Here is a 15,794-nt window from a genome sequence, read left to right on the forward strand (position 1 = left end):
GGGGATACATGAGGCTTGCCATGACTGGAATCAATTCTGGATTGGGCTGTATCAATTTGGAAGCATACTATCCACTGTCGAAGAGCGAGAATGGTGTTGACGTGATCGGTATTGATCTGGGTACTTCCAAACTGTGTGTAGCGGTTATGGAGAGAAATGTAAGTATACATATTTTGCAAGTTGGTTCACATCTAATTAACTTTTGCTTTTTTGTCTTCTCGCAAGGTTCTGTTTTTGTGTTTCACTAATGGTTGTCTTATGCATGTGCAGAAGGCCAAGGTCATTCAGAACTCGGAGGGAGCGCAGACCACACCTTCAGTTGTCTCCTTCAACTCTAAGGGAGAAGCTGCTGGGGGTTCCAGCCAAGCAGCATGCAATGACTGACCCCACCAACATCATTTTCGGTATAAAGCGTCTGATTGGTAGACGGTATGATGATGGCCAGACACTGAATAAGATGAACAAGGTTCCTTACAAGATTGTCAATTCACCAAATGGCGATGCATGGGTTGACGCTAATGGAAATGCATACTCTCCCAGCCAAATTGGTGCTTTCCTGCTAACCCAAATGAAGGAGATCGCCGAGGCCTATCTTATCAAAGGTGTCTCCAAAGCTGTGATTTCAGTTCCTGCGTACTTCAATGATTCACAGAGACGAGCTAAAAAGGATGCAGGGACAATTGCTGGCTTAGATGTCCAGAGCATCATCAACGAGTCAACTTCAGCCGCTCTTTCTTATGCGTTTAACAAGAAGATGGGAGTCATGGGACTGGTAGCAGTGTTTGATCTTGGTGGTGGAACCTTCCATGTTTCTATCCTTGAGATTTCCACCGGTGTTTTTGAGGTAAACACGCGACTTCTATTGTTTATGCTATACGACTTTTCCTTAGCTATTAATAACCGACTCTGCTATGCACAGGTAAAAGCTACCAATGGTGATACATTCTTGGGTGGACAGGTTTTGACAACACCCTGTTGGAGCACTTTGTCAGCGAGTTCAAGAGGACTGAATCCATTGAATTGTCTAATGATATGTTGGCTCTGCAGAGGCTCAGAGAGGCAGCTGAGAGAGATAAAATTAAACTGTCATCTGCTTCACAGACTGAGATCGTCGTGCCCTGCATCACAGCTCATAAGGACTTCAACATCATCATGACTCGGTCCAAGTTTGAGTCGCTTGTGAATCATTTGATTGAAAGAATAAGGAGACAATGAAGGAGGTGTTTGAAAGATTCTGATGTGTGGAAGGAAGACATTGAGGAGGTTCTTCTCGTTGGAGGCATGACCAGAGTTCCTAAAGTCCAAGAAGTAGTGTCTGAGATCTTTGGCAAGAGGCGAGCTAAAGGGGTGCATCCTGAGGAGGCAGTTGCTATGGGTGCTGCCATCCAGGGCGATATCTTACGTGGAGTTGTCAAAGATATCGTGTTTGTAGACATAACTCCTCTGTCACTCGGCTGTACTGAGACTCTCAGTGGTATTTTTAATAGGTTGATAAACAAGAACACGACCATTCCAACTAAGAGGAGTCAGGTTAGTATGTAGTTCTTTTCATCAAGATGTTCAATTTTTGTTCTTCCATCTTCTGCAACTTATCTTGTATATATGGTTGCATTGGATGCAGAAATTTTCCACTACAGCTGAAAATCAGACGCAAGTTGGTGTTCGTGTACTGCAAGGAGAGAACGAGATGGCTTCTGACAACATTTTACTAGGTGAATTTGTGATTACGGGCATCCCCCCCGCACCCAGAGGGTTACCACAGATTGAAGTCACTTTCCAGATTGATGTCAACGGCATTGTAACTGTATCTGCCAGAGACATGCCATCTGGTAAAAGACAACAGGTCACCGTCAAGTCATGTGGAGGCCTCTTGGAGAGTGAAATTGAGGAGATGGTCTCAGATGCTGAAAAGGTTCAAGAAAGGAAGTCGTTGATGGACATTAAGAACATTGCAGATACCAGCGTCTGCAGCATGAACAAGAGCTTGAGCGAATGCCAGGAGAAGATCCCAGCTGAGGTTGTAAAGGAGATGGAGGATGCCATATCTGACCTCAGACATGCATCTGCAGGAGATAATGTTGACGAGATCAAGGCCAAACTTGATATCGCAAACAAGGCAATGTCTAAGATTCGTCAACAGATGGGGCCAAAGACTAAGGCCAAGGCCGATATCCCAGCTAAGGTTGTAAAGGAGATGGAGGATGTCACTAAGGTTACGGGGCCAAAGAGCAACCGGAAGAGGCAGATAGGAAAAAATAGAGCTGGAAAGATTTGCAGGAAGTAGGGAATGTTGGGATTTTGTTTTTCTTCTTACTTTTGAAATTGCTGATGCAATTATATGACATTGAGAGGGTGTGAGCTTTTACAGTCACCCTGGAGTGAACTTGACATAGTGAATAAACTTCTTTTTGGCTTACTCCACTGCCTAAGAAATGCATTCCGACTCTTTTATATGTGCCTGTCTGAAAACCAAGCACAGTTGGGGTAAACGAAGCCAGTTCTATCTATAATTCGAGATTGATCAGAAATGTGTAACTCCAGATTTCATGAAAGACCATCATACGGTAGTTGAGAAAAGCAAGTAACACAATGCTCTGGTTGTTAGGTTGGAAATAGTTTTGACCATCATATTACAAGTGCTATATAAACTGACATTGGAGAACTATTACTCACTTCTGTATATCCAGATATGCTATAAACTAACTATACTTCACGGATTGTTTGAAAAACCGTGCCGCCATTATGGGAAAGGTCATGAGCATTTCCGGAATACTGGTATCGCAGTTCCGGTCACTATTTTTGTTATTTACTAAAATACCCTTCAGACCCAAAACTCCAAATTTTTTCTTTTTTTTTTTTGATCGGCAAACTTGATAATATTGAAAACACACAAGCCGTGTGCAAGCGATTACAACTAAAGGAGAGCTTAAAGCCCCAAGCAAAAACAAAAACTAAAGAAAATAGCATAACAAGGATGGACAAGAAACATCAAACTCAAGTAACCACTGCCTTGAACCAAAAGCGATTTACGATCCACCATTTAGCACAAGTTAATGCAAAGAAAGACTCAGCATTATTCTTCCACTATGTTAAGATCTTTATGATCGGCAGCAAGACTATTCAACATACCTTTCTGATCTTTCTTTGAAGACGGAAACCCCATGCGGCCTTTCCCAGCTTTACCTTTTCTTAACTTTCTCTTTTGATAAGTCACTAATTTCTCTTTGTTGACATTATTTGAAAACCCTTTAACAGAATTGTCGCAGGAGGGGGCACTTGAGACAATCTCAAGAGCCTTGGTTAATTCCATTGGCGTAGGCATATCTTTGATTGAACCGTCATCCTTCATGTCATTAATAGCATGAAAAGCTTTAGATAACTTGATTCCAACTTCATTGGTAACAACCGGAATGCTAGCATCCACCGTCCTGTTCTCGTTGACAAGATCATCTTTAGTACTAGAAGAAGTACCAGCAAAAGCTCTCTCCTCTTTGCCTTTGTTTTTACCTTTCTTTCTGAATTTCATACCTTCATCTACAATTTCCCCTTCTTCTGGCTTATTCTGACTACTAACTCCGCATTCAGATTCCATGTGTCCTACAAGCTTACAATGCCCACAGAATTTTGGGACCTTAGGAATTTTAATGGCTTGAAAAAATCCCCCATACTTTGTGCCAATCCATATTCTATTAGGATCTGATTCTCCACCTTCCATAAACCACCACTCCAAATTATTTTCTGATCATCTTCGTTATCAAGTTTGATGACAAAATAATCAATTGAGAACTTCCTTTTAACTTCCATTGATTTTTCAAAACCTTATCAGCAAGCTTTACTTTCAATTTCTGGAAATCCAACCTGCCTATAAGACTAAACTTCCATTCATCCAAATTAATTCATCAGGAATCATTATTGCAGTATCATCACCATGTTTACTTGCTTCAGGAAGAGATGTAAGGTCAATCAAGGTTCCCATTCTTCTAGGTCTAAAGTTACTAACTTTGGAGCGCCAAAACCCATCAGTGGCAGAATTGACTGATGAATTTATGAAAAAAACTAACCACCCATCATTAAAATTAGATCAATAAACAAAAATCTGATATAGAAATTACCTGAAATTAGTGGAGCAATTAAAACCCTAGACTTTAGTCCACGCTGTTGAAAAATCGCCTCAAAAACGCTCTAGACTTTCTCTCAATTATTTTCTCCCAAAATCATTCCTTCTCCAGAACTCCAAATATATACTACTAGCATTTTTCACAAATCATCGGATGTAACTACGTAATGTCTTACTTGGACTTTGCATGAAGCTAGATAACGGACCAGCCAGTTAGACCACCAGTTCCGCTGTGTACTCCACTCAAACTATTGTTAAAGAAAATATTTCGAAACTGCCCTGCATAAACCAAGACCATCTTTTCAAATGAGACAGAAACACATGAAAGCTATTCCTGAACCATGAAAAACCAAGAAATTGCCAAGATGACATGAAATGTTACTGGAACCAGATACCCAAACAACAACGCGAAACAAACAAGTTAAGCACCCGGTTGGCTGGCTTATAATAACATTAGAAACAACTCCATTAGCAGGAAGAATGCAGATAAACAGTACGAAATGATATCGTCTTTGCAGCAACATCCTACAAGTAAAATAGCATCACCTTTGAAGGCACAATACCGGATACCCTCGAAGCATAAATATTTTCCAACTCAAGTCGAAAAAACAGCACCACTCCTGCTGACATAGATATGGTTATCCTTCTTTTCTTTTTTCATTTCCAAAATGGTTGAGCAAAAAAAAAAAACATACTATGGTTATCCGGTTTATATAGGAAAAAGTGAGGAATACATGATACACGTTACAAGTCGCCTGATACTATCGGGTGCTGCCAACAAAAAAAATCCCACTAATTGCAAATAGAATCATAACCATGTACTGTATTTCTCAAGAGCAGTGTGGTTTTCTGTCATTGGCTGGACAACAAACAGTACTATCTCCTTATCGGATTGGATCTGTAGCTGGTTTGATAGTTTACTTAATGGGGCAATTACGGAGAAGGAGATTGTTAAGAGAGCTATCATTGCTTGGAGTTTATGGACTGAAAGATGTGAGAAAGTCTTTCAGCACAGTACTTCTAGCCCTGAAACTATTATACAGAAATGCAAATTCTGTATAGAAGAACACTTAAGCAAGATGGATAACATCTCTCATTCTTCTCATAAAGTGTCACGCAATAATGTGCATTGGATCTCTCCTCCTCCTAACTTTCTGACCTTGAACTGTGATGGCTCTTTTAGTTCTGATTCTCTTTCAGGTGGTGTTGGTCTAATAATAATTAATTTTGCAGGTGCTCAACAGGCAGCAAGGCGCATCCATTTGAATGAAATCTGGAGTGCAGAACAGGCAGAGTGTGTGGGATTAAAGCATGCTGTGCAATGGGCTAAAGACCTAAAGCGCCAAAGGCGCACGCCTTTTACAACATAGATATATATGTAAATGGCTATTGGAGAACATTTTGCTCGACCGTTTTTGATTCAACTGCACTACCTGATCAGTATTGGGGGTCAACCTCTTTCTAATATCCTTTGAATGATTCAATCTCGGTAATAAGTTGTTGAATAGCCAAACAAAGCATAAGTACCTAATTAGAAACCAGACCGTTATTTTCAAATGGTTTAACTCTCTCTTCGCCTGTTTTCTCTGTCAATTCTTTTCTTGTCTATAATTTGTAAACAAATCTTTCTCTTATTTATAGTTGCATGAATTCAACGGCTTTACACTCTCTAGCAGGGCAAGTGAACCAATAAACCAAACATGACCCTTATACATAATTAAGGTTTTTTTGTTCATAAATTTGGTTCATCCCTCTTGGGAGACAAAAAAAAAAAAGAAAAGAAAGAAGATGAAGAAAAACATGAATTCTACTTTATTACTTTTGTTTTTCTTCTCATTTGCTGCAGTTATTCCAAATTTACAGGCTAATATCGGCCATTTTGACCCGTATGTAAGAAAACAAGCTGAGGACGCTGCGGAGTATAATCGGAACCATGCTTATGTTCAGAATCCCATCGAAACTGTCAACCATGTTAACGATCACGTGCATAAGTAAGATTTTCTTATAGGTTGCAGCTTCTTTTTTGCGCAGCAATGATAGCAGAATATGCTGTGTTTTTTGTTCTAGGAATGATAATCGATTTTTCGCCAAGGAAATGAATTTCTGTGAATTTTAAGGGTGACTTTTTTTTTGTACAGAGTGTTTGCGGGGCGTAACAGCACAAAGATAGAAAGAAAGTTAGGAAAGTATCATGGTCCATGTTTAGCAACGAACCCTATTGACCGTTGCTGGAGGTGCAGGGCAGATTGGGCAAATGACCGTAAGAGGTTAGCCGATTGTGTCCTTGGTTTTGGCCGACACACTAGAGGTGGAAAGAGAGGGAAATTCTACGTAGTCACTGATCCATCTGATAATGACTTGGTGAACCCCAAGCCAGGAACATTGAGATACGGTGTAATCCAAACTCAGCCACTCTGGATCATTTTCGCAAGAAGTATGGTTATCAGGCTGAGCGAAGAGCTTATGATAGCAAGCGACAAGACAATTGACGGTCGTGGAGCAAATGTTCATATCACAGGCGGTGCAGGCCTTACTATGCAGTTTGTGAGGAACGTCATCATTCATGGTCTTCACATCCATGACATTCATCCAGGAAGCGGTGGCTTAATTAGGGACTCACTTGATCATTATGGATTCAGAACAGCTAGTGATGGAGACGGTATCTCTATCTTTGGATCGTCGCACATTTGGATCGATCATAACTCCATGTCCAACTGCAAGGATGGAATAGTAGATGCCATTATGGGATCCACGGCTATTACTATCTCGAACAACCACATGACAGATCACAATGAGGTAAATGAAAAAATTTCAAAGTGCCAAAACACACAAGTATTTTACTACATCAATGTTCTACACTCATAGTGATGGTTATTTTTCTGCATACAGGTGATGTTGTTCGGTGCAAGTGACGGCTACTCTAACGATACAATAATGCAAGTTACAATCGCGTTTAACCACTTTGGAAGGGGTTTAGTGCAGAGAATGCCAAGGTGCAGGTTTGGATTTTTCCATGTCCTAAACAATGATTACACTCACTGGCTTATGTATGCCATTGGTGGTAGTCGCAATCCTACCATCATCAGCCAGGGTAACAGATTCATTGCTCCTCCTGATACAAATGCTAAGGAGGTGACTCATAGGGTTTTCGCAACAGAGGACGTGTGGAAGCAATGGACATGGAGGTCACAAAATGATTTGATGATGAACGGTGCATTCTTTGTTGAATCTGGCGACATAACTCCATCCTTGCCTTATTCAAAGCAAGATATGATCAGTTCTAAACCTGGTACATTCGTGACCAGACTAACACGTTTCGCAGGTGCCATAAACTGTTTTGTTGGTAAACCTTGCTAAAAAATTACAAACAATGGAGAGTGAGAGAGATGAAAAGAGCATACAGAGAAAGATAGAGGAGGCGGTATATTTTGTTCTTTGTATTGGATTGTGCTGGTCATTTGATGACAAATAGAGAAAATCAATTTATTTTTTATATGTATATATTACGCTTAGTAAATTGAAGTTATACCTATATTTTTCATTTTCTTATGCAAAGTTCACGAGGAAGTTTTATCAAATGAATGAGAACAGTATGAAGAGACTAGGCCAAAACCTAGGAAGAAAAGAAAATGAAAGAAACAGAAAACAAGTAACAATCGATAAATCAATAAGCTAACAAATATTGATTAAGAGTTGTCGATCGATTGTTTTAGGTTCGTAAAGAGGTCCCTCACAAAATGAAACCAATCTAAATATTTAAGCATATGAATATAACTTCAAAAAGCCAAAAGAAGATTACCAGTTTCGAATAGTTGCTTGTTCGCTAATCGCTATCGAATTCACTGCTATCTGTCTCCTCATTTCCCTGTGGTTCCAATATTTCCGCATCTTCTTCTCCTAATTGTTTCAACGAAACCAAAGTATGCTGGTGTGGAAACACTTGACGACATATATCACTAAAAGTCATGTAGCTGCTCTCCCAGGTTTAAGTTTCAGGAACAAATACTTTAAGATTGCCTTGGTCGTAACGTATAACGGTGCCTCCCTCTAAAAAGGCAAAGGGCACTCTTTGGTCAAGACTTGTAACTTTAACCCAACCCCATGACTGGTGTTCCTCCGTTTCAAGATTATCATTCTTTTTCATGAACAACCATACTTCATCAAAATCTTGTCCATCTACGAATTGACAAATAGCGTAATATAAAATCCCACCACCAGAAACCCCTATCACAAGAAAATCATCAGCATCCTCGTTATCATCAGCGTCCATTAGCATAGGAGGTGGTGGATTAGGCTCACGAAACCTTTCACCAGCCAGATCTTTTTTTTTTTGATCGGAAAAAATAGATATATATAAATTAGAAGATAAAGAATAAAGAATGACAAAGAGAAAAAAAAAACACAGACCTTAGTATTTGGGCCAAAGTGTGCTAACACAACCCCAATCCCACTCCTATCCCTCACTCTCTCACAATAGCTTCCCATCTGCACATAAGGTCCTCGAAGTGGATTCCCTCCAAAGCTTTAAACGGGATAGCCCAATACAAAACTGTAGCTTTAATCTCTTGAATAATCCTATCAGTTATCAACTCTTTTCCTTCGGAGGTACGCAAGTTTCTTTCTTTCCATATACCAGCAGATGGCGAAAGGTAGGACATCCCACTTAAAATTTCCTTCTGTCGAGAAAACATTGGTCTTGCTTTTGAGAAACGCCATTTGAACAGCTTCCCCTTGTGCCCAATAAACTCCAAATGCATTGTAGAAGAAATTCCATATCTTAGTAGCCACTGAACAATGAAACAAAAGTTGGTTCGTCGTCTCGCCATCCAATTTGCACATAATGCATCTGTTTGCCATAGGTCTTCCCCATCAGTATTTTTCACCAGCCAGATCGAAAACCACAATCATTCCTCCATCAGTATTTTTCCAATAAAGAGCTTCATTCAGAAACACACCATGCGTATGCTCCCAATGTGGGTTAAATCGAAAACCAAAATCGAACTTTCCAACACGTCTCCATCCCTTACCGCTTCCAACAGTGTACACCTCCACCTCGACAACCTTAGGTTCTCCAGCATAATCACATATCCGGACAACTTTGTACTCATTTGTTCCGGCAAGGTAACCAAATCCACATGCCAAATGATAACATCGACGTGAATTTTCACCTTTTATGTCATATTCGGGATAGCAGTCAAAATCTGGCAGTACAATGAATTCTTTTGTCACCGGGTTAAAAATAATAGCAGGGCCAGAAGCATCAGGAATAGTAGGTCGAGATCCATAAATACATATCAAACCATTAAACGAACCAATTAAGATGTAAGCTTCACAGCATGGAGTTTCTAAAGTGATCTTTCTGTGAAAGGGTTTAACATAATTCCAATCCTCATTATCATCATATTCGAAATAGTAAATACGTTTATTATAATCATAATCATCAATAGAATCATCTATTTTCCATAATACACTATGTTGTAAAAGGCGCTGGGCAAGGCGAGGCGCCAAGCCGAGCGCCTAGCGCCTAGGGCACCCTAGGCGAGCGCCAGAAAATTCCAAAACAACAGCAGCAAGCATACATTGACGCCCAGGCCTCTTTTTTGCCTAGGCGCTGGTCCAACGCTCGCCTTTCACAACATAGTCTTAACTTACCGAAATCGGGTGAATCAGGATGATTGAGACGAGCTAAGTGCATTTTGAGAAATGATGGACGATGAATGAGCTTGTTCCATGTCTTACAAACCAACTTGCTTTCTGGTACTGATTCAGTGGCTCATCGTCTGTCATCCACTTATGCCGCGTTTCCAAATAAGTTGTCTTCTGGTACAATTCCTACAAGGGATTCAGTGGCTCATCGTCTGTCATCCACTTATGCCGCGTTTGCAAATAAGTTGTGGTACAATTCCTACAAGGGTTGAATACGTTCTTGCTGATCCAAAGTGGAAGCAATCCCTAGTAGAAGAAAAGAAAGCTCTGAAAGAGAACTTCATATGGTTTGAAGTTGTACTACCAATAGGAAACAAGACAGTCGGTTACAAGTGGATATTCATTGTGAAGTATAAATCTGATGGAACTATAGAAAGATAAAAACCAAGGTTAGTAGTCAAGGGATATACTCAGACTTGTGGAATTGACTATCAAGAAACCTTTTCTCTTGTTGCTAAAATGAACACTATTCGTGTCTTGTTATCCTTGGAAGCAAACAAGAATTGGCCACTTCAACAATTTGATGTAAAGAATGCTTTTCTTAATGGTGATTTGGAAGAGGAAGTGTACATGGACATTCCTCCTGGATTTCAAACAGCCGCTAATGAAGGAAAAGTATGCAAGTTAAAAAAATCTTTGTATGGTTTGAAGCAGTCTCCTAGGGCATGGTTTGGAAGGTTTACCCAAAGTATGAGGAGATATGGATTTCGACAAAGTCAGGCAGATCATATCTTATTCCTCAAACGTTCCAGGAACGGAAAACTCACCATGCTTATTTTCTATGTGGATGATATTATAATGACAGGTGATGATGTGGAAGAAACGGGAAAGGTAAAATCTTACTTGGCCAAAGAATTTGAGATAAAAGACCTAGGAGAGTTATGCTACTTCCTAGGAATTGAAGTGGCAAGATCAAAAAAGGGTATCTACATCTCTCAAAGGAAATATTTCCTAGATCTTCTAGGTGAGACATGGATGTTAGGATGCAAGCATATTGATACGCCAATTGAACCAAATCAGAAGCTTGGAGAAGACACTGACGGCATTCCGGTGAATAAAGAAAGATATCAAAGGTTAGTGGGAAGACTGATTTACCTTTCTCACAATCGTCCTGATACTGCATACTCTGTGAGTGTTGTAAGACAGTTTATGCATGCTCCACGAGAGACACATATGGACACGGTGTATCGTATATTTCGCTACCTAAAGTCTGCACCAGCAAAAGGGTTGCTATTTTCTCAGAATAACCACACGGAGGTTGAAGCATACACAAATGCAGATTGGGAAGGTTAGTGATTAATCGTAGATCTACCTCCGGATGTTTCTCATTTATGGGAGGAAACCTACTAACTTGGAGCAGCAAGAAACAATCAGTCGTAGCCAGATCTAGCGCAGAAGCAGTGTTTAGGTCTATGGCTCATGGGATATGTGACTTATTATGGTTAAGAATATTATTGGCAGAAATTGGTTCCAATCCTAAAGGTCTAATCAAGTAGCATTGCGATAACAAGGCTGCCATCATCATTGCTCACAATCCAGTCCAACATGACATAACCAAGCATGTGGAAGTGGACAAACATTTCATCAAAGAGAAATTAGATGAAGGGGTCATCAGCACTCCTTTTGTAAGAACTGAAAATCAGATTGCATATATTTTGACAAAGGGAGTTCCAAGTCGACCATTCAACTCTTTCATTGACAAGCTTGGTATGTTAGATATCTATCTACACACCCGCTTGAGGGAGTGTTGAAATATTAGTCTCATTGTCAGGTTACTTATGTAGTGCATAGGTTCAAGAGTTGTGCATAGCTATAAATATGTATACATCTAGTTATGCAGGGTATGAATAGTGTACAATGTTGGTGAATAGTGTTTAGGTATTTTCACCTTTTAAGGGTATAGTTGTAAAAAGAGAGGGCTACCTCACAGTGGAAAGAACTTTTCCATTCATTTTCTCTTGATTTCCACATTTTTTATGGGTCCCAGTGTAACGGGTAGTTATGGGTTGGCTATTCTGGCTCTCGGACCAAGAGACAACGACTTTTCCTTGTTCATTTTACTAGAGATTTATTATCATACGAATTTTACGGATTTCTTATGATATTTGATTAGCAAAAGAAATAAATGTAGTAAGTTATACATAAAACGCCATTCTTTGGTTTGGATGAAAGCTTTTTTACTTTTCAATTTCTTGAGGTTAGGCACTATGTCTCCTCCGGTTTGTTGTATTTTCTTTTTCAATAAAGTAGAAATAATCATCGTTAACTGTTGTGAAAATTGATAGATAAACATATTTTCAATTTTTCGATTTTCTTTTAACTTCCCATTTGGATATCTTACCCTATTGAGGCACCTATCTGGTGATTTCATGTAGAATTAGGACCAGCTGCAAACCAAAATACAAATAGAGAATGACTGTACAGATTATCTGTAATAAAAGCCCTTATAAAAGTTAGTATAATGGCTTGTAACGGAGGTATCAATCTGTTTGTGGGTGCACCAATCAAAAGCCAATAGATATCTTGTTTTACGTATTTTGGTACATCTCCAAGGAAATTTTGTACCTATTAGTAATGTTGGCTAACATGGGTCATGTATCCTCACCATAAAATGATGAAAACATGATAAAGCACTAGATGGAACCTTATTATACTTGATACACATTTTAGCATCTAAAAACCGATTTATGTATAGTTTTATGTTGTCTTATTTGATAAACTATCGAAATTCGAAAAGCTGCTCACACTCACCTTCGGTGGGCCACGTTTCCCGAGAAAGACAGGGTTTCACTTTTGGGTTTGGTTGTGAGCGAGAACGGTGTTCTGGATACTCCATAGTCCGTACCACGCTGACCGTACCACACGGACGGTCTAACAATAATTTCTATTTGAGTTTATGATAATGGACAAACAGTCAATAACTAGTTTGGTCTCAGTATCTAGATCAGCACCACACTGACTGTTGTTTACGTTACAGTGTCGTTCAGTTTGGGGCGCTTCGACTACCAAAATTGGTATAGGTTCATTGAAACTTTTAAGTTCATTAATCTCAGCTACTTCTGGAGTGACTGGGAACTTTTTATGTCTGCGTAATGGTCATTATGGCTCTGTAATGATTTTTGTATTGGCTTACGACTTGTTCTGACCCTTACTCTTTGTAAATGGTCTTTTTTTCATTAGTATAACCTTCTTGTTCGAAAAAAAGGTTCATTGACCGTTTTTCTGTTGCAATAGGTTGCACTATACGTAGAGATCGGTGTAGAACAGCAGTAGAGAAGGAAAAAAATATTTTGCTAATAGGAAGTTTAGGTTATAAGAGATGAATTTGTTAGATAAAGATTAGGTTATAAAAGGTTAAGCGTTGGGGCTCAGTTTATTGCTAGACTCCCAAACAGTTTCTTGTAAACACTTTTTCTAGTTACTCAATAAACATATATTTGCTTTTAAATCTGGATAAAACAGAAAAGGCATATATATATATGCATGCCAAGAGAGTAAATTATATCAACTTTGTTAGATGAATTCAGCTAGAGATTATTCATTTCATTTTGTTTCCGAATGAATTTATCTAACAAATGATATACATTTACGATTTATTCTTGTTGTATTATGGCTTGATTACAGGTATTAATCTTGTATGTGCCTGATCCAATATTTTGTCCCATCAGTCCATTATTCTTTTTTGTAAACCTAGGTCAAGTATAAAAAGGTAGGGGTGTAAATTCGAGCAGGACGGGCCGCCCGATCCAAAAACTAAGACAGGCCGGGCAGGCCAGGCTTAATATTTGTGAGCCCGTAAACAAATTCAGGCCGGATAGGCCGGGCACAAGTAGATAATTTGCTACCCAAGACCGCCCAAAGCCCGCTTTTTATACGGGCAGGCCAGATCGGGCCGGACAAGTCACTATTTTTTTTTTAATTTTAAATTTTCAAATGAACGGTATTAAATACAATATCCTTTCCTTTCCAACATCGCATATCGTAAGTGATAGTATTATTTTATATTTAAATTACACTGATAAATTTTTAATTTTAGCCTATAATAAATAATTAATTAGAGTACAATAAACTTTCTAATAAGAAAATATATTACCATTAATGTTTTGAAAAGGTTAATTATAAGTAAAAACAATTATATATTTTATTTTTCTTGACACAAAATTGACAATTATAAAATTGTAACTTTTAAGTCTTTTTAAGAGGATATTAAATGATTAATGGCACATAGAAGGCTTTCAGGCCAGGCACCAGGCCGGGTATCAGGCCGGGCATCATAATTAATCGCAAAGCCCGAGACCGCCCAATAATTTAATCCAGGCCGGGCCGGGTGGTCCATGACGGGCCATAACACGCTTTGGGCTACTTCGGGTACAGGCGGGCTCGGGCGGATACAGGCAGGCCGAGTATTTTCGGGTATTATTTACACCCCTATAAAAAGGGGGTTAGGATTTATAATAGAGAGAGAAATTAATGTAATTCTTGAGAGAGTGTGAGGCACAAAGGAGGCTATGTTCTTGAGAGGGGATTTGGGGGAAACCTTGTAAACTTGTTTGATCAACATAGTGGAATCATTTTGTCGTCTTTGCAACTGGATGTAGATCATCTTGATCGAACCACTATAAATCCTTGTTTGTATGTGAGCTTGTTTGATTGATTTCATTTCCATTTTCATATCTCAATTGATTGTGCTAGCTAGAGCCATTGATTACAAAAAATAGGTATCAGAGCTCCGGGGTAGAAGCGATCTACAATGGCGGGAAGGTATGAGATTCAGAAGTTTGATGGAAGGAATGATTTCAATCTATGGAGGCTAAAGATGAAGGTTGTTTTGGTACAACAAGATTTGGTGAAAACTTTGAAAAGGAAAACGGCTCTAGCAACAACATTGACGGATGATGAAAAAGAAGATCTCATGGAGAAAGCACATGGATTAATTTTGTTGTGTTTAAGCAATGAGGTCTTGAGAGAAGTTGCGACGGAAATGACACCGGACAGGCTATGGAACAAGTTGGAGAAAAGGTACATGACTAAATCCGTGACTAATCGTCTTTATCTTAAGAAGAAATTACATACTCTTAGAACGCATGAAGCAATGTCTATTATAGATCATATTGATGATTATAATAAAATTCTATTGGATTCGGCAAATATTGATGTCAAAATTGATGATGAAGACCAAGCATTGGGTTTGCTTTGTTCCTTACCACCATCTTATGATAACTTTGTTGATACGGTAATGTATGGGAAGGATACGATTTCCATGGAAGAGGTTAAGGCGGATTTGAACTGTAAGGAGTTAAAGAAGACGGGTATTGATGGTAAAGATAATTCGGGAGATGGGTTCTTTGTAATAGTCAGCAGGATCGATACATAAAACAACACCGACCAAAGAACAGCCGTCTTGGTCTAAGAATATCAAATTGCCGACCAAACTACAGTCGGCAGGGTCGATGTTTCCAAAACACTGCCGTCTTAAGCATGTTTCAAATCACGTCTCCTGTGGTGCAAAAAACTAATAGTCAGCAAGGTCCAAATTTTCGACCTTGCGGACTAGAATACTTCTCATGAAAAGGCGGCAGTTTCGTCAAGAGAAACAATGCCGATTATTATAGTCGGCACGATCGACAATCGTCGACCTTGTCGATACTAGGAAGCAAAAGTGGAAAAAAAATCGATCATTTGCATGAAAATCACAATCTTCACCACGTAAGTTGTCTACCTGATTACTTGCATCTCCCGTATCTTCATCTTGGTCATTGAATTCTACATTTGGCTCATGACATTCATCACTTCCATATCCATCTTGAGTTTGAGGAAAATAAAAGTGAGGATCATGCAAATAATCCATTTGATCATGATTTGGTAGATCATCATACAAGTACTCATGTGTAGGAGAAAAATTAGAAGACTCCCCCACTTCAAAATCAGGATTACAATCACTCATGTCACAAATTACTCAGAAACCCTAACT

General features: G+C 39.1%; 2 protein-coding genes and 1 pseudogene across 2 annotated transcripts; 2 read left to right on the forward strand and 1 right to left on the reverse strand.

The window, feature by feature from the left end:
* LOC113286511 overlaps positions 1-2,284 on the forward strand; it is a 7,204-nt pseudogene extending 4,920 nt beyond the window's left edge.
* Positions 2,285-5,772: 3,488 nt separating this feature from the next.
* LOC113286610 (pectate lyase-like) lies at positions 5,773-7,658 on the forward strand. Its single transcript, XM_026535171.1, has 3 exons — positions 5,773-6,108; positions 6,256-6,913; positions 7,007-7,658. The coding sequence occupies exons 1-3, from the start codon at positions 5,906-5,908 to the stop codon at positions 7,472-7,474; spliced, it is 1,329 nt and encodes a 442-aa protein (XP_026390956.1). The 5' UTR covers positions 5,773-5,905; the 3' UTR covers positions 7,475-7,658.
* A 1,328-nt stretch (positions 7,659-8,986) lies between these two features.
* On the reverse strand, positions 8,987-9,904 carry LOC113286512 (putative F-box protein At1g32420). Its single transcript, XM_026535106.1, has 2 exons — positions 9,865-9,904; positions 8,987-9,570 (listed from the first exon to the last, which is right to left on the reverse strand). The coding sequence occupies exons 1-2, from the start codon at positions 9,902-9,904 to the stop codon at positions 8,987-8,989; spliced, it is 624 nt and encodes a 207-aa protein (XP_026390891.1).
* Positions 9,905-15,794: the final 5,890 nt, after the last annotated feature.

The sequence above is a fragment of the Papaver somniferum genome, chromosome 6 (genome assembly GCF_003573695.1).
Source record: "Papaver somniferum cultivar HN1 chromosome 6, ASM357369v1, whole genome shotgun sequence".
NCBI classification, from domain to species: Eukaryota; Viridiplantae; Streptophyta; class Magnoliopsida; order Ranunculales; family Papaveraceae; genus Papaver; species Papaver somniferum.